Here is a 25,859-nt window from a genome sequence, read left to right on the forward strand (position 1 = left end):
TATATATATATATATATATATATATATATAAAATTGGGCTGGAAGTCGTCCATCCAATCCAAACTCTGCTCTTAGGAATCATGAGCCATATGAGTCAAAACAGTGAAAAGATCTGAAGTTCTCTGTATTTTGTCCAAGTTCACAGCAACACCATAATCATGAACAACTCCTCAATGGGTTGCGCGTACGAAACGCCTATGCTGGACCAATACCTCCCCCCTGTAATGGTCACAGAGTTCGTATTGAGCCTTATGGGGAATGTCCTCGCCCTCTTAATGTTTTTCTTCCACAGGGACACCTGGAAGCCCAATTCTATTTACCTTGCCCATCTGACTCTAGCGGACTCATTGGTCCTTTTATGCCTTCCTTTTAGGGCTGACTACTACCGCAGGGGCAGGGACTGGGTCTAGACGCTTTCTGCCGTATTTTGCTATTTCTTTTGGCCGCCAACAGAGCTGGTGTTCTGACGATTTGTGCTCCCTGCTCAGATTGTGCTACCTCCCATTAAAAAGATAGGTAGCACAAATCGATAGCGAAAAATGCTACCTATCAGATTGTGCTACCAGCATCTTATTCATGTGGTTTGAGGATTTTTTTTTATGTCCACACCTACCCCTACCTTAAACCTACCCGTCCACACCTACCCTTACCCTAAACTTGCTCTTAAAACAATGCACATATATTTTTGGTAGCACAATCTGATAGGTAGCATGTTTCGTCGGTACACCGGCGGTATATTCTTCCTCACCGCCGTCGCCGTGGACCGATACCTGAAGATCGTCCACCCTCTCAACCACATCAACCGAATGGGTCTGACCTATGCCCTGTTGGTCTCTGTTGCCCTGTGGGGTCTCATCATAGCCATGACTGTCTACCTCCTAACAGATGAACATTTCTGCTATCTAAACAACCACACACAGTGCGAGAGCTTCCACATATGTTTGGGGCACAATGCATTGTCTGACTGGCACAATGCATTCTGCGTTATCCAGTTCTTTGTGCCCACGGCCATTGCTATCTATTGCACGGCTTGTATTACGTGGCAACTGAAAAGTAATACAGTGGACACACAGGGTAAAATCAAGAGTGGTGCAGTTTATATTAGCAGTTGCTCTAGTTTTCATTATATGTTTCTTCCTGAGCAATGTCTCCCGTATCGCCGTCTGGGTGTTGAAGGGCTGGTATAGCGAGTGCCAGTATTTCCGTGATGCAAATGTGGCTTTTTACACGACTGTTTGCTTTACCTACTTCAACAGCGTGCTCAATCCCATCGTCTATTATTTCTTCAGCACTGTGTTCAATGGATCCCTCAAGAAAGTCTACATGCAACTTCTAGGAAAGAAAATGGAGGATGAGAATGATGAGAAGAACCATCGCAGTTCTATTACAGTATCAGCTAATGTATCTTAAAGGGGTCATATGATGCGATTTAAATTTTTCCTTTCTCTTTGGGGTGTTACAAGCTCTTGGTGCATAAAGAAGATCTGTAAAGTTGCAAAGACTTAAGTCTCAAATCCAAAGAGATATTCTTTATAACAGTTAAGTCAACCACACCTACCTAAAACGTCTCGTTCTAACACGCCCCCACATACCTACGTCACTATTTGGGCGGCGTTATGCTACTCTTTTCAACTTTACGGCGTACACTGTAAAAAAAATTCAGTAAAAAATACGGTAGCAACGTTTTAGGTTTTACGGTTTTAACTTAAATTTACAGTCAAATACCGTAATTTCATTAACTGATATAATGTTAATATACCAACCTATTGAAGTACTGAAATCTTTTGTACCTTTGTAATCCACTGATAACTGCCAAATGCAGGTGGTGATGAGAAAGTCACATGATGAACCAAAGCCCATCACAAGCAGCTTTTAAATAATAACATATATAGAAGGTGCACAGTGTCACTCACACAAACACTAAACCCCATCATGGTAACACACATCAAACTGAAATAATGCAATAAACATTCATTTAACAACATTAGGTGTAACACACAACCCTAATATACAAAACTGATAAGAAAAAACTAAGAAGAAACAGTTATTTCAACAAAAAAAACTCACATTTGAAATGTAACGCAGGGAATTCTGAGAATGTCAATTTACGGTTATTCACTGTAAATTATACGGTCTTTTTCACTTCCAAAAACGGTATAATACTGTAAAATTAATGTCCAATAGATGTAATGTCCAATAGAGTTTTTCACCGTATATAGTAGGGGAATTTACCGTTAACCATTTAACACAGGGCTGTCCAAACTCGGTCCTGGAGGGCCGGTGTCCTGCAGAGTTTAGCTCCAACTTGCCTCAACACACCTGATTGGAAATTTCTATGCCTAGTAAGAGCTTGATTAGCTGGTTCAGGTGTGTTTAATTAGGGTTGGAGCTAAACTCTGCACGACACCGGCCCTCCAGGACCGAGTTTGGACAGCCCTGATTTAACAGGTTTTTACTGTAGCATTTTTAGACTTTTACCGTTAAATTCACGGTCATTTTTTACAATTTTATTCTTGCTGTAGTATTGTTGCTGCCGCCATGTCGTGAAGGCGCTGTGTGCGTCGTTGTGAAAGCGAAACTACTTTGTTTGGCCTTCCAAAAGAGGACGATATCGCTTCGTCATGCCTGGAGCTGATCCGTGCTGGTCGCTGAGGAAATACTACAACTTCGCGCTGTGGATCGCCGGATCGGCTTTCACCGTGGACGAAGAGGAGTCCAGCCCGGGGTCGTCATATGTGGTTGCCGCATTTCTGTCACACGCTTGAGGAATTCAGCCAATCACAATGCACTGGATAGCTGGCCAATCAGAGCACACCTCACTTTTTCAGACCGATGAGCTTTGTAAAAATCGATGCGTTTCAGAAAGGCGGGGCATAGAGGAGAAACAATAATGTACAGTATGTGGAAAATAATGTGTTTTTTTAACCTTAAACCGCATAAACACATTTCATTACACCAAATAATGTTCTTTTTAGCAGCATCATATGACCCCTTTAAGTTATATTCACTAGTGTTGATATTATAGTTATACACTTTATAATTCATAATAATGTTTATTCAGATGTAAATGATAGCTGTTGATGTATATTCATGTAAGCATCGATTTGTAACCTTCATAAACATTTAATATGCCCTATATGCATGAATTAGCCTACCTTCACAGAATACTTCACTAATACTTTAATAAATGACTTCAACAGCCCTCTTGCCATGTCTGACTATTTAAATGTAAAAATTAAAATATAGTAACATTAACACTATATGGAAATACTCAATGTTTTAGATATGAACGACAACGTTTTTTGTTTAATTAAACGTGACTATAACGTTTGAATCGGTTGTCGCAGCACTCGCACGTTTGCTGGCTGTGTGTTTGGCGCAGGCGCTCTCCAGGCCCAGCGTTCACTGGAATATTGTGAGTGTGAACTGCCGAGCTTAAAAATATTATCGAGCGGAGGGAATGTCTGGCAGGTCAGTGCGCGCGGAGACCCGGAGCAGAGCCAAAGATGACATCAAACGCGTTATGGCCGCTATTGATAAAGTTCGAAAATGGTAAGATCGCGGGGAAAAGCCCTGTGTTTGTTCCACCGGGAGAAAAAAACGCGCTTGTGGGGGAGGAGAGAGAAAGAACAAACGAGAAGGACAGAGAGTGAAATTATAAGGGTCATTTTTGAGCGCGATTTCCAAGTGAACTCGAGCGCACCCGACACCATACGCTAAAAAATGAATGTTTTGGAGGGATTTCAAAGGTTTCTGATGGAGATGAAGTGGGTTGAACCCAGAAGCCATTTCGTTGCAGTCACATGAAGCCATTTCTCGCTGCAGTTTGGCGCACTGTGATGTGTAACATCTGTGTTTTGGGGGATGAAACGCTTGATAAAGTCACCTGTGCGCGAGAGTCACAGTCGCAGAGAGTTGAAATGCAGCTCAGAGTCTCTTTGCATCAAATAAAGCTGAACACATGGAGCGCTGTGGGGGCTGGGACAGGGAAGTGAGCGACTGACTGCATGCCTGATATTTCATTAACAGCATTAAAGCTGTGGCTTTTAGACAAGGATGTAATCTTTATAGACATTTTACATATGAACTCATTTTTGCATGTATTTATTTTCATTGCATTAGAAAAATAATTTGGAGTGCAAGTATTTGATATTATGAAGCACGACATTTTACCTTGTTTTTCTTGTAGAATAATGTAATAGGTATTTTTTTTATTTTTGGTTCCATCTTTTTTTCATTGGATATGACTTTTTAATGCTGATTTTTTTTTAAGTATCTAATTTTATTAGAATTTTCCAATTTTATTATATATATATATATTACATGGTATGTTATTTTAAAAGTACTGCCATTGCAGAAAAATGTCAGGTTCGTTTAAGTGTATTTTAAGTAAAGACCAAATCAATAATGGCTTATTTGCTTTTTTTAAACTCACTTCTGGTCTTATTGTGCACCTTCCATCAGTGCATATTAATATATTTGGCTTTTTAAATCAGAATTCAAGTTTCTCTTAAAAAATTAGGCCGTGTAAGCTATTGGACAATGCTAACCAGTAACAAATACCTATTTAGGCATTGAAGCACTTCTTTTTGGGCTACAGATCTTTGTTTTAACAATTCACAGGGAGAAAAAATGGGTGACGGTTGGAGACACTTCACTGCGTATCTTCAAATGGGTTCCAGTGACTGAACCAAAGTCAAATGATGTAAGTGTGTGACAATTGTGCATTATTTTCTTTTTGTTAAGTTGTAGTTCATCGATATTCTGTCTTGACATGTTTTCTGCTGAACAGAAGAACAAAAAGAAGAAGGGCAGAGAGGAGAAATATGGATCGGAGGTGACGACTCCAGAGAACAGTTCCTCTCCGGGAATGATGGACATGCATGGTCAGTCTCTTAACCATGCCAAGATTTTAAGTCTGTGCATAATGTAATTTGACAATATTGACTCTTAAATGGCAAGCTGTGGTTTCCCTTGTAGATGAGAACAGTAATCAGAGCTCAATAGCTGATTCCTCTCCGGTGAAGATGGAGAACAGCTGTAGCACGAGCCCGACACCAGAGGCCACTGCTGCTGTTCACACTGATGGAAACAAATGCAAGGCAGAACATACGCCATCCCCTGACAAAGGTACGAAAAGCCACTCTGATCACATGAATAAATGTCATGCTTACACAAATGAAATTCTGGAAGGAATAGCTCGAAGATGAGTTTGTTTCTTCATCAGAACAGATTTGGAGAAATGTAGCATTACATCTCTTGCTCACCAGTGGATCATCTGCAGTGAATGGGTGCCGTCAGAATGAGAGTCCAAACAGCTGATAAAAACATCACAATAATCCTCACCACTCCAGTCCAGCAATTAGCATGTTTGCATATTTCTCTCCTGAATCAGACCAGATTACTTTATCACTGGAGAAAGCAATTTTTATGAATAGAGGATGGAAGCAACGGTTTGAAGTTAAAAATGTCTTAATGATGGATAAATTTCTTACAAGCACACAGCTTTTTGCTTATCAAGATGTTAATTGCTGGACTGGAGTGGTGAGGATTATTGTGATGTTTTTATCAGCTGTTTGGCCTCTCATTCTGACGGCACCCATTCACTGCAGAGGATCCACTGGTGAACAAGTGATGTAATGCTACATTTCTCCAGATCTGTTCAGATGAAGGAACAAACATACAGGTGCATCTCAATAAATTAGAATGTCGTGGAAAAGTTCATTTATTTCAGTAATTCAACTCAAGCTGGAGGACCTTGTGATGGGATCTGTTGACCATCCTTGCGTAAAATTGAGACTATGAGGGCAGCTTTTCAAACTTTGGCCATAAGCGCAGTTATAAAACTTTGAGGTATAAATTTTAGATGAAAGATCAAGACTGAAAATCATTCAATGATGAATAGGTGAAGTGGTTTTATTATGTAATAATTGGATGGTCACACCAGTGACTTACTGAATCTAAATTGTGCCTAGAATTGTCCTTAGGACGTTCGTGAAATGTTTGTTAAATGATTAAATGCTTTTGACAAAAACATGGTAAAAATCAATGTGTAGTCAGAAAGCGCAATATATCCAGACGACAAGAAAAATCTGTTCAATGTTTGTATTGAGTTCAAGTGAATATACAGTACATGAAACAGTACAATAGTTAAAGACTGTCACAATATTTCAGTAGAAACAGAAAGCAAAATTTTCTGATCAAATTCATTTAAACAGAAGGGAAATAATCATGAATAATATACATATTTAATATCTTGTGCACCATGTCATTGCGGGTTACCAATTCTAACACTTGAAGTTTATTAGGTTGCTAAATAAACTTTGTTGTTAATATTACATCAACAATAAGATATACAATATGATCTTAAAAATTGTGCTTTAGTAAAGGTCTGTTCACACCAAGTTTGAGGCGACTAAAATACATGGAATTTTAAAATATTTGAAAACCCTTTTTTGCACCAAAACTATTCTGCACTGTATTTTGTTGCAACATTTTCTTCATCCTCTCAAAAAAAAAGTCTGGATACCTGAAGTAACTGTTCTGTATTTTAAATAAATCTTGAATTTGTGCACAAAAATGGTTTAATCTTAAAATCTTGCCGTGCATTTATTTTGTGCCGAAAATTCAGACTTGGTGTGAATAGGCCTGAAATCTACAGGACATACCATCAAAATACACATAAAAAGCCATTCATATGACAATATTATAACTATATGTCTGACATTTAACAGTAAAAATAATAACTTACTTCCAAACAATAGCAGTTAAACTCATGTGCTGTATACATTTAAAGTGAGAAGTGCAACAAGTTAATAGTGGCTTTAGCTTTTTTTTGGTGCACTCATTGTACTGTTTTGTGTCTGTCATAACAGTCCATTACATGTTCTTTAAACTGAAGTGTGTAAATTTGTTTTATTAAAATAACTTCATTAAAATCTTCTATCCTGGTTTAATATGCAGAGACCACTGTAAGTAAACCATTTGTAGGGCGAATTACTGAAAAGTGCAAATGTGGCTATGTTCGGAATAGCATACTACCATACTACAGTATGTACATTGTGCCTAGTATGTAGAATTTCTGTATGCATAGAATACCTGGGTGAAAATGTGCAGCATACCATCAGATCCCACAATGCAATGTGCTCAACATGAGTCGATTTTGTATGTAACAGACAAGCTGAAATGAAAATCTGCTATGATTTTTAAAAACAATTCTTAGCTTAATTTTAATTGTTGCATAATATGTACCATTTCACATACTATCTAAAAATTGTGGGCAGTATTCAGTGTATACTGACTAGTGTGCAGTATGCATTGTGCTAGTATACCAATCCAAACACAGGCTGCAGCTTTGTGGCACTTTCAAAACATTGCTGTTTCTTTGAGCGTCCTGAAATGTCAACTTCTGACGCAACCAACGGGGTGAGTTTGGGGCGGAGCTACAATGGTAGAGAGAAGGAAACCTGTTTGGAAACAGTCATTCCATTTTGTGCCACTAGAAATTACAGACAGCAGCTTTAAATACACTGCAAAGTATCGCTAAACCGTTCCCAAATTTCTTGCTGGTAATTCATCATTAGATCAATCCACACAGGACAGTGAAAAACGTACGAAACACACAAAACAGTACTGAAAACACAGAGAAATAACTCTCGCCTTCATAACATTCAAATTCCATCAATGCAGCATACTTTAGCCTTCGTTTGGGCAGATTCGTTTAGAGAATGTTCAAGAGGTTCAAATGTATATATATGCTGTGTACAAAAATAGCGTATAATCTGGTCGAAAGCGATCTGTGCATAGCCTGCTCACAGGTCGAGGGGTTGAAGGGAAGTTCAGAAGGTTTGGTCATCGTTGCAAGAGTCTGTCCAGTGACCGAACGCCTCGCAGATGTCGCAGTACGGTCGTTCACCGCTGCGGCTCCCGTGGTACGTGGTGTGCGGAGGCGAGTCTGGGGATTGTGTTTGTGTGGGACAGTCCTCCGTGTCGTGCAGGTCGAAGCAGTCACAGATGTCGCAGAAAACACGTGGTGGGGCTTTCTTCTTCTTGTTGACCTCACCAAGACTTGAGAGAAAGAGGTTTTAAAAAATTGTATTCTTCGTAAACCCTTTGTGAAGAATAACAATAATAGCAACGAAGATGCAAGTAGCGCAATGCTTGTCATGTATGTACAACATGACCATGAGCCAGGGTTATTATAGTTAATAGAAACTAAACAACAAAATAAAATAAAATGTTAACTGAAATAAATATTTAAACAAATTAAAAAAGTGTGACACTTTTAATTTTCATTTAGTTTAACTTTATGTACTAAAACTGAAAAAAAAAAACCGTCAAGATGTCAAAACTCAATTGGACTCACCTATCATGTTCATCATTTCCGTTGAACTCGGTCAATGCCATTTTCTTCAGCTTCACCTTTAGTTCTTCATTCTTCCTCTGGAGGTCCACAATGACGGAGTTCAGGAAGTTGATCTGATTCATGCAGGAAAACATGGCAGAATTTAGAAGTTTACACATATGATCCTAAAACCATTACCAAATATGGAGCAGAAGAGTTTTACCTGTCCCTCAGCAAACTCTTTCTCTTCTCTCAGATGGTCTATAGCAGCATCACCTACAGATGAGACAAATGTTGGAATTGCATATAAGTTAAGGAAGATTTGTTAAAAATTTACGTTTTTTTTTTTTTTAAGATTCATTTTTCATACTGCAAATGGAAATAAAAATAGTAGTACTATTCATATTACTCATACTACTTCCATTTCCAGTGTTACAAATTAATTCAAAGAAAAAGCAACTTTAATATTTTTACATAAAATTGGATTAAAAATAGAAAGAAAGAAAAAAAAATTTATTCTGAGATAATAACTGGATGGCATTCCCTGAATTAATCATGCAAAATCATTGATCAAATAATGACAGGCTTGGCGAGCAGAAGAGACTTTTTCAAAATATTACAAAAACTTAACCCAAACTTTTAAATACGTCAAGATGTCAAAACTCAATTGGACTCACCTATCATGTTCATCATTTCCGTTGAACTCGGTCAATGCCATTTTCTTCAGCTTCACCTTTAGTTCTTCATTCTTCCTCTGGAGGTCCACAATGACGGAGTTCAGGAAGTTGATCTGATTCATGCAGGAAAACATGGCAGAATTTAGAAGTTTACACATATGATCCTAAAACCATTACCAAATATGGAGCAGAAGAGTTTTACCTGTCCCTCAGCAAACTCTTTCTCTTCTCTCAGATGGTCTATAGCAGCATCACCTACAGATGAGACAAATGTTGGAATTGCATATAAGTTAAGGAAGATTTGTTAAAAATTTACGTTTTTTTTTTTTTTAAGATTCATTTTTCATACTGCAAATGGAAATAAAAATAGTAGTACTATTCATATTACTCATACTACTTCCATTTCCAGTGTTACAAATTAATTCAAAGAAAAAGCAACTTTAATATTTTTACATAAAATTGGATTAAAAATAGAAAGAAAGAAAAAAAAATTTATTCTGAGATAATAACTGGATGGCATTCCCTGAATTAATCATGCAAAATCATTGATCAAATAATGACAGGCTTGGCGAGCAGAAGAGACTTTTTCAAAATATTACAAAAACTTAACCCAAACTTTTAAATAATAGTGTGAATTAAAGTAGCTGGCAATATACAGTATATCGCACAGAATGCAACATGCTGTCATTCCATTCCAAATATAAATACGCTGACAGACCTGAAGTGACTTCCTCTCTGTTCCCCGTCTGCCGGCCCTCCAGCTTTTGCTCCAGGCTGTTCACTCGGCTCTGCAGCTGGGCTTTGTCCCTCTCCAGAGACGTCACGGCCGACTGGAGCGTCTTGGCCATGGCATTTTCCACACGAAGCACTGCAATCTGAAATGACAAATTATTTTTTCCATTATCTGACAATATTAAGTGCCAATAACATGGAGTACAAAGTTTTATATAAAAAGAAAAAAATAGGAATAACTGCTGTAGACAACAGAGTTTTCATATGAAATTAATCTACATTCTTTTTACTTAAGACAAATGTTGTCATAGTCCATAATGCATAAAACATACTTTTGAAGAATGATTCAGAAGTTTAGATAGACTTTTGAAACCCAAGAGTCAAAGTTCTTACCTCATTGCGTAGTGTCTCTAGTTCTTCGTCTTTATCGCACATCATTGCATTGGAGTTCTCCCTGTGAGGACAGAAGAGCTCACTCTAGCTGGTTGGATTTAAAGTCATGTTACAAAAGCCATATGCACTCTGAGAACATGCATAATACCATCTCTCAGTGGAGCTCCAAAGATTAAAAGCTTACAGAAAAACATGACATCCAGTGGGACTGCAGTGTTTTTAGGGTGGAGGAAAACAATAGATCTGAAGTCAAAAGCTTTTTTATTTAACTAAACAGCAGTCATGGAAACAGATCATCTCTCTAGATGTGGTAATCTTGGTGCATCATAAAACACTGATCTGTAAAGAACGTGTACTGACAAGCTTTTTTGAAAGCCTTCATTTCCCATGAGATGAAATGACATTTAAAGCCTCCAGAGTGCATGTGATCTCAAATCCAGCTCTCATTTGAACAATTACTAAGACAGAGCTCCATTATCACCATCAAAAGTGTCTGTGACATGCTGTTTCTAACCACAAGTAATAAATTCGGTTTTTGAAAGCTTGTGACGAAATTTAAATGAAGAGTTCATCCAAAAATTAACATTTGCTGACAATGTATTCACCCTCAGGTCATCCAAGATGTAGATGAGTTTGTTTCTTCATTGTAACAGATTTGGAGAAGTTTAGCATTACAGCACTGGATCCTCTATAGTGAATGGGAGAAGACAACAGGAGAGGGACTTTTTCACTGGAGGAAGCGTTTATGGATTATGGAATATTTTGGCCAGAAGCAAACACCTTAATGTTGGAATTGTTTATTGCAATCATGCCGCTTTTCACTTCACAAGACATTAACTGATGGACTGGAGTGGTGTGGATTACTTGTGGATTATTGTGATGTTTTTATCAGCTGTTTGGACCCTCACGGCACCCATTCACTGCAGAGGTGAGCAAGTGATGTAATGCTAAATTTCTTCAAATCTGTTCTGATGAATAAACAAACACCTACAGGGGCAGTTGTGGCCTAATGGTTAGAGAGTTGGAATTGTAACCCGAAGGTCACGGATTTGAGTCTTGGTACCGGCAGGGGAGTACTATGGGGAGTGAATGACTGGCGCTCTCTTCCACCTTCAATAACCACGACTGAGGTGAGACCCTTGAGCAAGGCATCGAACCCCTAACTACTGCCCGGGCACCACAGCAAAAATGGCTGCTCACTGCTCCGGGTGTGTGTTCACGGTGTGTGTGTGTGTGTGCACTTGGATGGGTTAAATGCAGAGCACAAATTCGGAGTATGGGACGCCATACTTGGCCACACGTCACTTTACATCTTGGATGGCCTGAGGGTGAGTAAGCTTTACATTTTTGCTTTTAAACCAACTTTTGCCATAGGCAGCCACTTCAAGATTTCTGTCTTGATTTGATTGAATGAACTTAATACTGAGTCAAAGACAAGCGCTTACCTCTCTGTAATCTCCAGCTGGCTAGTCAGAGATTCACTGCCAAGCTGCCAAAAAAAAACATGATACGTGATAACTCAATCCCTCAAATTGACGGAGAATGTCACAGGGCAACACATTTCAGAAGAGCTGACAGGAAACGTCTAAGGAAAGACACAGACAGATAAACACCTTCTGCTGCGCGTGGATGTCCAGCTCCTGGGCTAATGTCAATTTCTCGACCTGGAGCAACACCTGCCTCTGAGACTTCTGATTGGCTGACAGTTTTAGCTGTGTTCCGAAGATGAACGAAGGTCTTACGGGTTTGGAACAACATGAGAGAGTGCAATTAATGACAGAATTTTCATTTTTGGGTGAACTATCCCTTTAAATATGAAAAGTGAAAAAGCATTGATGTCCTCAGCGAGTGTTACCAAACCCTCTCATTTTTTAAAAACACTTTCATATTGAGGCACTCTTCACCATCCAATCAATTACTGACGGTCAAATCAGGTTCTGCCCTACATTTTTTCTTATTGATTATCGTGAATGGGAAATGCAGCAAGCCAGATTCAAACTCTTATTGCATGCGAGCACAACCGCTCAATGTGTCAGACCGTGCATTGTTATTCAGAAATTGAGCTAAATGTTTCTGCTTAAATGCTCAAAATTAATTTTGCAAACATTAAAAACATTTTAAAATAAATAATTAAATCGCTAAATAAATGTGAAAAGTAAAAATTATGAAATCTTTTTAATTGCAATTTTTGGAATTTATTTATTTTTAAGTATTTTTTCAGCGGGTGTCACCAAACCCTCTTATTTTTCAAAAAATTCATCCAGTCAATTCCTGATGTATAAAATCAGGTTCTGCCCTACATTTTTTTCTTATTGATTATCCTGAATGTAAAATGCTGCGAGCCACGAGCACAGCAGCTTAATATTTCAGAATATGCACATTACGCCTGTTGTTATTCAGAAATAAAAGCTGTTGTGACCATGTGGACATGTGATGTCATTCTGTGACTCACAGATCTAATTATACCACCACAATGACGCCAACATGGTACTTAACCAATTAATTAAGATCAAAATCCTTTATAGCGCCAACAAAGCAGACAATTAATGTGATAAGATGCAGTTGAAAGACGTTAAATGGCGCTTATTTGTTGCAGCTGTTGTTCAGTGGTCAGCAAACGTGAACTAATACATTTGAGGCTGGATCATGTCATTTCCTCTCCTGCCAATTATTTCCAGTCCTCTCACTACTATCACTATCGAAAGATATGGAATATGAAAGAGTGCAAATGCATGGGTGCACGTCAGCGGGAGACTCACATTTCTTTGCTGAGGCTGTCGATGTTCTGTGTTTCTGAACTCAACTGTTCCTGATACTGAGAGTTCTGCTGCTTCAGGGTCTCAAGCTGGTGGACGAAATAAAAGACAAATAAATCAAGTGAAAGAAGGAGGTTTAGAAAAACATTACATGGTTTTGGACGAAATGTATTGGGGTGAATGTCATGTGACCTTTCAACAACATGTATTTTGCATAAAGAAAATCACACATATTTAAGGACAATCGTGTCTTTTTTCATCAAAAATATCTTAATTTGTGTTCCGAAGATGACTTACGGGTTTGGAACAACATGAGAGAGTACAATTAATGACAGAATTTTCATTTTTGGGTGAACTATCCCTTTAAATATGAAAAGTGAAAAAGCATTGATGTCCTCAGCGAGTGTTACCAAACCCTCTCATTTTTTAAAAACACTTTCATATTGAGGCACTCTTCACCATCCAATCAATTACTGACGGTCAAATCAGGTTCTGCCCTACATTTTTTCTTATTGATTATCGTGAATGGGAAATGCAGCAAGCCAGATTCAAACTCTTATTGCATGCGAGCACAACCGCTCAATGTGTCAGACCGTGCATTGTTATTCAGAAATTGAGCTAAATGTTTCTGCTTAAATGCTCAAAATTAATTTTGCAAACATTAAAAACATTTTAAAATAAATAATTAAATCGCTAAATAAATGTGAAAAGTAAAAATTATGAAATCTTTTTAATTGCAATTTTTGGAATTTATTTATTTTTAAGTATTTTTTCAGCGGGTGTCACCAAACCCTCTTATTTTTCAAAAAATTCATCCAGTCAATTCCTGATGTATAAAATCAGGTTCTGCCCTACATTTTTTTCTTATTGATTATCCTGAATGTAAAATGCTGCGAGCCACGAGCACAGCAGCTTAATATTTCAGAATATGCACATTACGCCTGTTGTTATTCAGAAATAAAAGCTGTTGTGACCATGTGGACATGTGATGTCATTCTGTGACTCACAGATCTAATTATACCACCACAATGACGCCAACATGGTACTTAACCAATTAATTAAGATCAAAATCCTTTATAGCGCCAACAAAGCAGACAATTAATGTGATAAGATGCAGTTGAAAGACGTTAAATGGCGCTTATTTGTTGCAGCTGTTGTTCAGTGGTCAGCAAACGTGAACTAATACATTTGAGGCTGGATCATGTCATTTCCTCTCCTGCCAATTATTTCCAGTCCTCTCACTACTATCACTATCGATGGAAGTGTCAAAAAGTCCTGAATAAATAATGAAAGATTGCATATGCATGGGTGCACGTCAGCGGGAGACTCACATTTCTTTGCGGAGGCTGTCGATGTTCTGTGTTTCTGAACTCAACTGTTCCTGATACTGAGAGTTCTGCTGCTTCAGGGTCTCAAGCTGGTGGACGAAATAAAAGACAAATAAATCAAGTGAAAGAAGGAGGTTTAGAAAAACATTACATGGTTTTGGACGAAATGTATTGGGGTGAATGTCATGTGACCTTTCAACAACATGTATTTTGCATAAAGAAAATCACACATATTTAAGGACAATCGTGTCTTTTTGTGCGTTCTTAAATTATTTTAATGATAAATAAAGCACACTTTGCTTCAAATTCTTATCATTACCCTAAAAAAAATCTAGTTTTCATAACTGCAAAGTGAAAAAAATATAATCTGTAAAAATGTTATTCATTTATAATATTATTAAATAATATTTATGCTCATTTACGCAAAATATCTTTATTACAGTATTTTTTTTAAATGCAAGTAAAATATCCAAACAAACAAACAATAAATAAATATGAATATTAGATTAAAAACTTACATGAAAAGTAGAAATTTACTAATTGGAATAAAATGTTTAATTTGAAGTACTAAAATTACTTAATAAAATAATTAGCAAATTAATAAAAATTAAAGCCAAATAGAAACAATTGAAAAAAATAAACATTACAACCCTCTACGGACACCTTGGCAATTAAATGTATAATGTTTGTTTATATATATATATATATATATATATATATATATTTTAATAATAACAATACTTTCGGATTCTACTAATAAGAACAATATCAAATGCACTAAGGATTAATGAGCTGCTGGATTCATGAATATTAATCAGGCTGTGTGTTCGCTCTAATTGATTTGCTAAAATCAAAACAGGGACGCTACTAGGTGAGCGTCAGCCAATGAGATTGCCGTTTGCGCATTAGTTCCGCCCACTACTGGAGAACCCGGCAGTTCTTAAAAGCTGAAGAATTCCAAAGGAACTCCGTTATTTTGACAGGAAAATACAACAAAGTATATAGTTTACATGTAGCGCGTCAATTCTGCATGTTATGCAAGACTCTCTCACTCTCTCTCTTTCCGTGTGTGTGTGAGTCTGAGACAAAGCGACGGCGAGTTGTGCGCCTTCACACACACTAGAGTTTACGGTACGTCAAATACAGGTGCGCTGCGCATCCATTCAGATGAACTGAAAAATAGCACAGACCGCTTGACTGAGACTGAAACTCTGCAGCGCTCAGTCAGTGTGTTCGACGAGCAAAAATATATCTGTGCTAAACTTATACTCAGCCTCCAACTCACACACTGGCGAGTAAAATCTGAGAATTTATTAGCAATTGGCTAATATTAGACATACTTTAGTCGCCCAGAGTGAAGATTTAGTCGCATATGCGAGTGATTTCCTCGCAATGTAGAGGGTTGCATTACAAAAGCACAAAGTTACTAAAACTTAAATTAAAATAAATACACAAATAAAAAAAATTATTAAATATGAACAAATATTATAATAACACTGGGGAAAGCATTAAATTGTCATGATAATAATAATAATAATGTGATTATGCACAAAGGTGTCCTGGGTGTTTTTTAACTTTCAAAAATTGTAAAATCAGACACATCTGCTCAACTAGACACACACTGAAGTACTAATAGTTTCTGTAAAAAATTGTATAATTGCAAGTTACATGCTAAACTTTAAGTGTTAGAGATTGGAACAAATACTTAAACCTAAGCATGAGTAACAATATTATTGATGCTTGCTTTAGCAAACACCTAAAAAAACTTTTTAAAAAACTGTCTGCAATCAATGAGAGCTTGAGAAGATGAATCACATTTAGGAGTAACGCATGCACAACAACAATTTAGAAAAAGCATGTCAGATCATCACATCTGGTGAAGTCAGATTACTGTTCCCACGAGACCCATGGCTCACTGTAACATCAGACTGAAGCATTAATTACACTCTTCAGCACAAACGCCCACAACTGGCCAAGTCCATAATTAATATCATCTACATGCCAAGAACCAACATCAATGTTTTATTATGAATCAGCAGAGATTCGCCTGCACTGATATCTCTGAGTGATTCACATGATTCACTTTCATTCAGAAAGCCTGAGAGAATCCGTGATGGAGGAATTATACTGTCATCAATGAATGAAATGTCATCAAACAGCCATTTCATTCAGACTCAGACATGTGAAAGCATTCTTCAGGTCAAAGTCCACAGCTTAACATCTCCATTACTCAAATAAATAACATACAAAAGAGATAGCGACACAAAGTATTTTCTTTCCTTTTATGCATAAAAAAATCTCAAAAATCATAGAGAGACAAAAACAAACAAATACATACATAGCTGAAAATTATTTTTATGCTCATCACCAACATCCAACATTATGGACAATATCAGGGAAAATGCCACCAAAATTCAAAATGTGGGGAAAAACTACCCTGTTAAAATTATTATTTTTTAAATTTGTAACATCAGACATTTCTTCTCAAATTTTTTTTATAAGCCTAACAAATTATTGTAATTATTCAGATGGAGAATTTAATTGAATGCATTGATTAAATTAAAGTATCTGAGGTGTTTTATGGTTAGAAAATCATAAACGTAACGTAGTAACTCCTGAAAATAAATATTTACATAGTGTACAGTACTTCCACATAATGGTAGTATTTTGTTGTTTGCTCCTACAAATAAACTCTAGTGATTCAATATTTTAACTTAATACTTAAGTTAATTTCTGACACTGGCCAAAATTCAAAATCAATACATTGGGAGAAAAACAACAACAACAACAACAACAAACAGTGCTCACATTAAACCTCCAATCTAGAATTATACACGCTTCAAATGTAATCAGGCACCAAAGTATGCATGATATAAAATTAATTTAAATGAGGGAAAAAAATAAGCCCTTATATTATCCAGTTTCAATATCATCCTAACCCAATTCCAATATTTAAAAAAAATTATAATATTCCTGAATACTAACATGGTTACCGATATACAGTATCATGCATCCCTACAAAGTGCACTATTTACCTGGCACAGAGCGCTATAAACGCTGCCTGTGTAGTTCTGTTGGAGCGCTGTCACATCCATGCTGCTGTCTCTTTCCTGTTTTTTCCAAACACATGTGCCCTATCAATAAAACATCCCCCTACGGCCCCCTGCAGCGAGAGAGAGGCACGAGCTCTCGCTCTGCTGGCATTCCGGCACACGCTCACGTTTGCGCAAACACACGCTCTGAAAAGCGTCAAATAGGGCAGCTTCATTATGTAAACACGACAAGCCCCGCCCCTCTCGACATCCCCCTCCTCTCCGTCATCTGCCTGTTCTCATTCATCCTGAATTAGTTGTTTCTACATGATGACATGTTTATCTCTTGTGACATTAGAGACATGGAAATCCTTGCATGAGCAAAGCCTCTATATCCTGTTTATGTTATGAATAAATATATATAATAAATATAAATATAATATAAACATATTAGAATGATTTCTGAAGGATCGTGTGACACTGTAGACTGCAGTAATGATGTTGAAAATTCAGCTTTCCATCACAGGAATAAATAATATTTTAAAATATATTCAAATAGGAAACAGGTATTTCAAATTGTAATAATATTTCACAATATTTTTGTTTGTACTGTATTTTTGATCAAATTAACGCAGCCTTGGTGAACATACGCATGAAAACCACTTACACAGTCTCAAACAGCAGCACAGGATAAGCAAGAGACTTCAATCCCTGAATGACACAAAAAAAGAATGAAATTCAGGCTAACCTAAATTAACTCTGCTTTTTTCAACCTTAAGGGGACAAAAGTCCAAAATGAGGTCACAATAAGGTAGTCTTTTTCAAGACAGAAACCAAAATACATTAAAACGGACAGTTCATCCAAAAAAATTAATTCTATCATAATTTACTCACACTCATGTTGTTTCAAACCATCTTTTAAAAAATGTTCACGCTCCTCGTTTTCATATAACATCAGCTCATAGTGACAAAGTTGTAGTCCATATGACTTGTGTGCTAAAATCTGAAGTAATTTGATATCTTGGTGTGAGAAACGGAGCAAAATGTATGTAAATCACCACTGTTGTGAAACACAAAGTTATTATATGGATCATCTCAGTTACGTATGTAACCCTCGTTCCCTGAAGGATGGAACGGAGACATCACGTCGGTAACCGACGAATTGGGATCTCGTTTAGAGAGACCAATCCACTTCGAGTGTAAACTAAACGAGCCAATGCACATTGGCATGCGATGATTGCATCCAACTGCCACTGATCAAAGTGTGAGCATAAAAAGGCAGCCGGTGCAACGCATACTAGGTTTTCGCGGAGGAGCCGAGCCGGTGGTACAGCAGCCGTGGCGACGGGACGTCTCCATTTCCTCCTTCAGGGAACGAGGGTTACATACGTAATCGAGACGTTCCCTTTCAGTTGGTCACGCCGAGTCACGTCAGTGACTGACGAATTGGGATCCCTACCAAAGCGCCATGGATGCTGCCCCTTCCAGTGTCCTGTGCAAGCTGCCTGCGCCCCTTTGTGGTGTAGGCCGGGGCTCACAACAAGAAGACCAGTCACTGTTGTCATAGCACTACCTACTCAGTGAGATTGGATAACACTGGGAAAACGTACCCGTTCCACTTGGAACAGGAACGTTGCGGAAGCCCCATCCTTCCCGAAGGAAGTTTCGGAAGCACTTACACATATGAACATCCGTTTAGGTGCATATGGAAGATTAGAGGTGATAACCCTCTAACCCTCATGGAAATGCCAGAAGTCTGCTGGGGAAACACGGGCTCTGAGGCTATACCGTGGACTTTACACATATGGAACCCAGCCCTCTACACCGGTTCTCACGGATTCAGCGAGTGAGGGCCTGGCGCCGGACATTCTGCTACGTCTGGCTGCCGAGGGGATGGAGAAGCTCGACAGGGCCTACAGTACGGACACTCTGGAGCAGTTTTAGCAAGCTGACACTAAACCGGGGCCTCTCAGCGCCTCTACCCGTTTGAGGTGAGAACACAGGAGGATAACGGCTCCACACGAAGGCTATAGAATTTAGCGAACGTGTTGGTGGTCGCCCAGCCCGCAGCTTTACAAATATCTGTCAGCGAGGCGCCACGAGCCAGCGCCAAGGAGGATGCAACACTTCTAGTAGAGTGAGCTTGCAAACTGAGCGGGCAGGGCACACCCTGTGCCTGATAAGCCAGGGTGATGGCATCCACAATCTAGTGGGTCATCCTCTTCTTAGAGACGGCATTTCCCTTCTGCCGGCCTCCGTAACAGACAAAGAGCTGGTCTGAGGTCCTAAAGCTTTTTGTCCGGTCTACATGGCATCTCCAGGCTCGGACGGGACAGAGCAAAGTTAGGGCTGGGTCTGCCTACTCCGGGGGCAGTGTTTGCAGACTCACCACCTGATCCCTGAAGGGAGTAGTGGGAACCTTGGGCACATAGCCGGGTGGGGGCCTCAGGATTACCTGGGAGTCAGCCGGCCTAAACTCTAGGCATGAATCATCAACCGAAAATGCATGCAGGTCCCCTACCCTCATTATGGAGGCCAGTGCAAGCAGGAGCAGAGTTTTCATTGAAAGAAACTTTAGCTCAACTGACTGCAAAAGATCAAATGGGCCCTGCTGTAGTGTTTTAAGCACCAGAGACAGGTCCCAAGAGGGTATAGCGGAGGGCCGGGGAGGATTTAAACTTCTGGCCCCCCTAAGGAACCTGATGACCAGATCATGCTTCCCTACCGACTTCCCTTCCACGGGGTCATGGTTAGCAGCAATCGCAGCGACATAGACTTTAAGGGTAGAGGGAGACAGCCTTTGCTCCAACACTTGTTGCAAAAAAGAAAGCACGACCCTGATCGGGCATCCGGGGGTCTTCTCGGTGAGAAGAACACCACTCGACGAACAGGTTCCACTTCAAGGCGTAGGCGTGTCTCGTAGACGGTAGTGATGGTGTCAACTACCTCTTGGGGTAGGTCACCTAGAACCTCCGTTTCCTGTCCAGGGACCAGACATGAAGTTTCCAGAGGTCTGAACGCGGGTGCCACAGGTGTTCCGTCTCTTAGTCAGTAGATCCTTCCTCAGAAGAATCTGCCAGGGAGGGGCTGTCGCGAGGAGCATTAGTTCGGGGAACCAGGTCCAAGTGGGCTAATACGGTGCCACAAGCAGGACCTGCTTTTCATCCTCCCTGACCTTGCACAGCGTCTGTGCGAGAAGGCTCACTGGGGGAAACGCATACTTGCGCAGGCGCCGCAGCCAGCTGTGTGCCAGTGCGTCCGTGCAGAGTGTTCCCTCGGTCAGGGAGTAGAACAACTGGCAGTGAGAGGTTTCTGGAGAGGCAAACAGGTCTACCTGAGCGGCTCCAAAACGTCTCCAAAACAGCTGGACCGTCTGGGGATGGAGTCTCCATTCTCCTGGGAGTGTAGCTCGTGACAGCTCGTCGGCCGTACGGTTGAGTAGACCCGGAATGTGAATGGCACGAAGTGACCTCAGAACCTTCTGACTCCAAAGGAGGAGGTGGCGGGCGAGTTGCGACATGCGACAGGAGGGCAGACCATCTTGTCGGTTGATGTACGCAACGGTCGCTGTGTTGTCCGTTCAGACCAGCACATGCTTGCCTTGTAAGCACCCTTTGAGACGGTTCAAGGCAAGGCGCACTGCTAACTACCAGTGCAGTTGGGGGCCCGTCCATACCCCAGACACTGCGTGCCCGTTGTACGTGGCCCCCCAGCTTGTGCCCCAGGAGCCTCGACAGCTCGTCGGCCGTACGGTTGAGTAGACCCGGAATGTGAATGGCACGAAGTGACCTCAGAACCTTCTGACTCCAAAGGAGGAGGTGGCGGGCGAGTTGCGACATGCGACAGGAGGGCAGACCATCTTGTCGGTTGATGTACGCAACGGTCGCTGTGTTGTCCGTTCAGACCAGCACATGCTTGCCTTGTAAGCACCCTTTGAGACGGTTCAAGGCAAGGCGCACTGCTAACTACCAGTGCAGTTGGGGGCCCGTCCATACCCCAGACACTGCGTGCCCGTTGTACGTGGCCCCCCAGCTTGTGCCCCAGGAGCCTCTAAAATAGTTTCAGTGAGATTGCTGTCCTGCCCTTGAACGAATTCAAGCAGTTCAGCACCGACTGCGCACGTTCCTCTGTGAGGCGTGCTGTCTATTCGACTGAATCCAACTCCATACCAAGAAAAGAGATCCTCTGCGTCGGGGAGAGTTTGCTCTTTTCCCAGGTGACCTGAAGGCCCAACCGGATGAGGTGCGAAAGCACCAAGTCCCTGTGCGCACCCAACTGATGCTGAGACTGAGCTAGTATGAGCCAGGGGAACAAGGGCTGCCTCCGCAACTTACGTGAAGACACGGGGCGACAGGGACAGCCCGGAGGGCAGGACCTCGTACTGATATGCTCGTCCTTCGAACGCGAACCGCAGAAGCGGTCTACGGCGCAGAAGTATCGACACATGAAAGTACGCATCCTTCAGGTCGATTGCTGCAAACCAATCTCGGGGAAGGATGCACCCGAAGATGCGTTTCTACGTCAACATCTTGAACGGTAACCGGCAAAGCGCCCGGTTCAAGACACGCAGATCCAAGATTGGTCGTAACCCACCGCCTTTCTTGGGTACAATGAAGTAAGGGCTGTAGAACCCTGTATTCATATTGGCTGGAGGGACCGGCTCTATCGCATCCTTTGCCAGTAGGACTGCGATCTCCACATGCAAGACAGGAGCATCGGCCGCCTTCACTGTCGTGAAGCGGATGCCGCAGAAGCCAACACAACGGGTTGGGTAGCGCTAGCCAGGCACCCAGATACCGTGCAAGCGGGACCAGCGGAACCACCACCGTAACCGCAGTGGGGCAGCAAGGTGGAACGCAGGGACCCAACTCGGGCGGCTTGTGAACAAACCGAAGAGGGGTCTGAGTGTGCGGTGCAACGCTTACCTGGTTCCACAGTTTGGCAGAGGGTCCGTGAGTAGGGCCTTTGTTGACGCTCTCGAACCGCCCGCTGCTGCCTGCTGGCAATGGAGGAGGATGAGTGTGGTCCGGTGCTAGTCCGTCCGCGACTCTCCGTGCCCTCCTGGGACCCAGGGTTAGAGAAAACCACTCTCTCATCGAGGTTTTCCAGATTCTCCACCCGGCCCTCCTGCGGGGGAGGGAGAGGTGCTTTCACCATCCCCCAAAGAGCAGGTTCCTCCCTCTCTGGGTCACCCGTCCCGGGGCCTCTTGCGCTCACTGCCAGGTTTGACGGGGGCCTGGACGGGTGGGGCGGCCTGCCTACGCCCAGCATACAGAAACGCACGGGTGAAATGGCATCTTTAAAAACACGATCCGTCATCTTTACAAAGACGCATGCACCCGAAGATGCGTTTCTACATCAACATCTTGAACGGTAACCAGCAAAGGGCCCGGTTCAAGACACGCAGATTGTACTCTTTTAGAGAAATTGCTCTTTTAGGGAAATGCTCTTTTACGTGCTGAGACGCACAGGGGAAACGGCCATTTGCAGCACGACAGGGGGTAGTGCAGCCTGAAGTGCACAACCCACTCGACACAGGAACGACCACTGCTGAAGCGCCATCCGCCAACACAAAAAGCTCACGAGAGCGCGCTAGACTCGTCACACACGAAGCAGTTTGGTAGGAGCAGAACGATGTTGTTGCTCGGCTCCGAAGCGAAAAGCTGGTATGCGTTGCACCGGCTGCCTTTTTATGCTCACGCTGTGATCAGCGGCAGCTGGATGCAATCATTGCATGCCAATGTGCATTGGCTCATTTAGTTTACACTCGAAGTGGATTGGTCTCTCTAAGCGAGATCCCAATTCATCAGTCACCGACATGACTCGGAGTGACCGACTGAAAGGTAACCAAAAGAGTTGGAATATAGTGCAAAAAGAAGCTCAAGCATTCACCAAAACTCAATTTGTGCTTCATGAAACAAAGTCAATTATATAGGTTTAGAACAACACTAAAAATAAAGGTTCCTTATTGGATGGGTGAAAATGAGAATTCATTTTTGGCTGAATATTTTCAGTTGCATCAGCACATCACAAGCGAACAACCAATATAACCACAGAGAGTGACCGACTGAAAGGTAACCAAAAGAGTTGGAATATAGTGCAAAAAGAAGCTCGAGCATTCACCAAAACTCAATTTGTGCTTCATGAAACAAAGTCAATTATATAGGTTTAGAACAACACTCTTAAAAATAAAGGTTCCTTATTGGATGGGTGAAAATGAGAATTCATTTTTGGCTGAATATTTTCAGTTGCATCAGCACATCACAAGCGAACAACCAATATAACCACAGACTGAACCAACAACACCATCTGAACCACTGCAGGAGAGTCTCTATACAGATGCTGAATCAAGCAAGACCTTTCACTTGAGTACCAGTGACATAAGAAGACCCGTTACTCTTTCACACAGTCTTACCATATGCAAAAAGCACAAACCCAAGAGGCAAGTCTTCTCTGATAAGTGCAGGCCATCGGGGTGATTATGTAAGGCCACGTATGAGCGCACAGAACATGCTTTACATGCAACCTGCAGGCGGTCAGATGTAGAGGACTCATGCATGAATTAACAGTGTGTCTGAACCATTAATGTCAGTAACAGTACTGTTACACGGCGAAAAATCTCTGCTGGTTTCTTAAGTAAACGTGTTTATTCAGCTACAAATGCTAAGTGTTATAATAATACTACTGGCTGTTTCACATGTAAACAAAATATTTTGGGTTCAACATCATGTTGACAGCAGTAATTAAAGGAATAGTTCACTCAAATGAAATTTTACCGCCATCCAAGATTTAGATGAGTTTGTTTGTTCATCAGAACATATTTGGAGAAATTCAGCATTACATCACTTGCTCACCAATGGATCCTCTGCTGTGAATGGGTGCCGTCAGAATGAGAGTCCAAACAGCTGATAAAAACATCACAATAATCCACAAGTAATCCACACCACTCCAGTTCATCAGTTAATTTCTTGTGAAGTGAAAAGCTGCGTGTTTGTAAGAAAGGTACAAGGAAAATACAAGTCCTCCATCTATAACACTTTCTCCAGCGAAAAAGTTTTTGATGTGAGAAGACAACAGGGGATGGTCTTTTTCACTGGAGGAAGCATTTTTATGGATTATGGGCTCATATTTTGGCCAGAAGTGACTGCTTAAATTTACAACGCCTTGATGGATTTGCTGCTTACAAACATGCAAATTTTCACTTCACAAGACATTAACTGATGGACTGGAGTGGTGTGGATTACTTGTGGATTATTATGATGTTTTTATCAGCTGTTTGGACGCTCATTCTGACGGCACCCATTCACTGCAGAGGATCCATTGGTGAGCAAATGATGTAATGCTGAAAATCTGTTCTGATGAAGAAATAAACTCATCTATATCTTGGAAGTCCTGAGGGTGAGTACTTTTACAGCCATTTTTCAATTTTGGGTGAACTACTCCTTTAATGTCGTGATTTTAAGAGCAGCTATTGTCTTCCTAAATGAGCTTTCATCTAGCATATTTAATGATTATTACTGCTGTCTGCTAAGGTGAGCATAATGATGACTGTTAGTGATTTGAACAAACTAACACTAAGTATTAAACTTCAACATACACCAGTGCTACTGTATGAACATGAATACTTCAAATAATGTGGTCTGTGAAGGAGATCCAGTGAGCAACCACCTAGAGCACCCTAGCAACCACTCATGACATCCTAGCAACACGGAGGTGACTTTTGAACTGGTAGACACTAATTCAAATAACTGAATTATTCACACCCTTCCAAGTCCCTTACAGACATCAGATACGACTTGAAAGTAACCAAGAGTCACTGTTTATCTTTATGATATGAAGAGTAAAGCATATTTACCTCCTCCTGCAATTCCTTATTCCTCTTCGTCATCTGCTCCAGCTTTTCATCAGACTGTAAACTCTGTTTGAGTGTGAGTAAACCTCTAGTTAGTCATGTACTCAAATATACACTTCCATTCAAAAGTTTGGAGTTGGTAAGATTTTTTTTTATGTTTTGAAAGAAATTAATCTCTTCTGCTCACCAAGGCTGCATTTATTTGATAAAGCATATAGTAAAAATAGTATAATATTATTACCATTTAAGATAAATGTTTTCTATTTTTAATATATCTTAAAACATAATTTATTCCTGTGATCAAAGCTGAATTTTCAGCATCATTCCTCCAGTCTTCAGTGTCACATGATCCTTCAGAAATCATTCTAATATGCTGATTTGCTGCTCAAGAAAGGATTCAAGGATTCTGTGATGAATAGAAAGCTAATAGAAGTATCTTTTGATCAATTTAATGCATCCTTGAGCAATAAAGGTATTCATTTCTTTCAAACAAACAGGAAAAAAAACTAACTGTAACACCACAATAAATAAATATACAATCTCCTTCAAGCAGTGTAAAATAACTGAACTTATGGTATTTGGGAAACTATAGTAAAAACTACTGGTTAAAAGTTTGGAGTAATTAAGATTTTACTAATGTTTTTGAAAGAAGTCTCTTCTGCTCACCAAGGCTGCATTTATTTGAACAAAAAATTGAGTAAAAACAGTATATTGTAAAATATTATTGCAATTTAAAATAATTCTA

General features: G+C 40.4%; 3 protein-coding genes and 1 pseudogene across 4 annotated transcripts in view; 2 read left to right on the plus strand and 2 right to left on the minus strand.

Moving 5' to 3' along the window:
* Positions 1-158: 158 nt before the first annotated feature.
* LOC107589024 (hydroxycarboxylic acid receptor 2-like) lies at positions 159-1,410 on the plus strand (annotated as a pseudogene).
* A 1,923-nt stretch (positions 1,411-3,333) lies between these two features.
* Positions 3,334-5,998, plus strand: LOC107589007 (B-cell CLL/lymphoma 7 protein family member A-like). The gene is made up of 5 exons (XM_016277302.1): positions 3,334-3,552; positions 4,624-4,705; positions 4,793-4,886; positions 4,981-5,130; positions 5,988-5,998. Exons 1-5 carry the CDS (start codon positions 3,461-3,463, stop codon positions 5,996-5,998), a joined length of 429 nt encoding a protein of 142 aa, XP_016132788.1. The 5' UTR covers positions 3,334-3,460.
* Positions 5,999-6,138: 140 nt separating this feature from the next.
* LOC107588942 (CAP-Gly domain-containing linker protein 1) lies at positions 6,139-11,854 on the minus strand. The gene is made up of 7 exons (XM_016277203.1): positions 11,760-11,854; positions 11,592-11,635; positions 10,147-10,207; positions 9,740-9,896; positions 9,224-9,276; positions 9,022-9,134; positions 6,139-8,067 (listed from the first exon to the last, which is right to left on the minus strand). The coding sequence occupies exons 3-7, from the start codon at positions 10,189-10,191 to the stop codon at positions 7,839-7,841; spliced, it is 597 nt and encodes a 198-aa protein (XP_016132689.1). The 5' UTR covers positions 10,192-10,207; positions 11,592-11,635; positions 11,760-11,854; the 3' UTR covers positions 6,139-7,838.
* A 2,374-nt stretch (positions 11,855-14,228) lies between these two features.
* LOC107588939 (CAP-Gly domain-containing linker protein 1-like) overlaps positions 14,229-25,859 on the minus strand; it is a 28,016-nt gene continuing 16,385 nt past the window's right edge. For both annotated transcript variants that reach the window (XM_016277200.1, XM_016277199.1), the window contains 2 exons: positions 25,118-25,180; positions 14,229-14,319 (listed from right to left, as the gene is read on the minus strand). In XM_016277200.1, coding sequence (XP_016132686.1) covers positions 14,230-14,319; positions 25,118-25,180 — 153 coding nt within the window. In that variant the 3' untranslated portion in view covers position 14,229. The remainder of the gene's footprint in view (positions 14,320-25,117; positions 25,181-25,859) is intronic.

The sequence above is a fragment of the Sinocyclocheilus grahami genome, unplaced genomic scaffold (assembly GCF_001515645.1).
Source record: "Sinocyclocheilus grahami isolate Dianchi unplaced genomic scaffold, SAMN03320097.WGS_v1.1 scaffold110.1, whole genome shotgun sequence".
NCBI classification, from domain to species: Eukaryota; Metazoa; Chordata; class Actinopteri; order Cypriniformes; family Cyprinidae; genus Sinocyclocheilus; species Sinocyclocheilus grahami.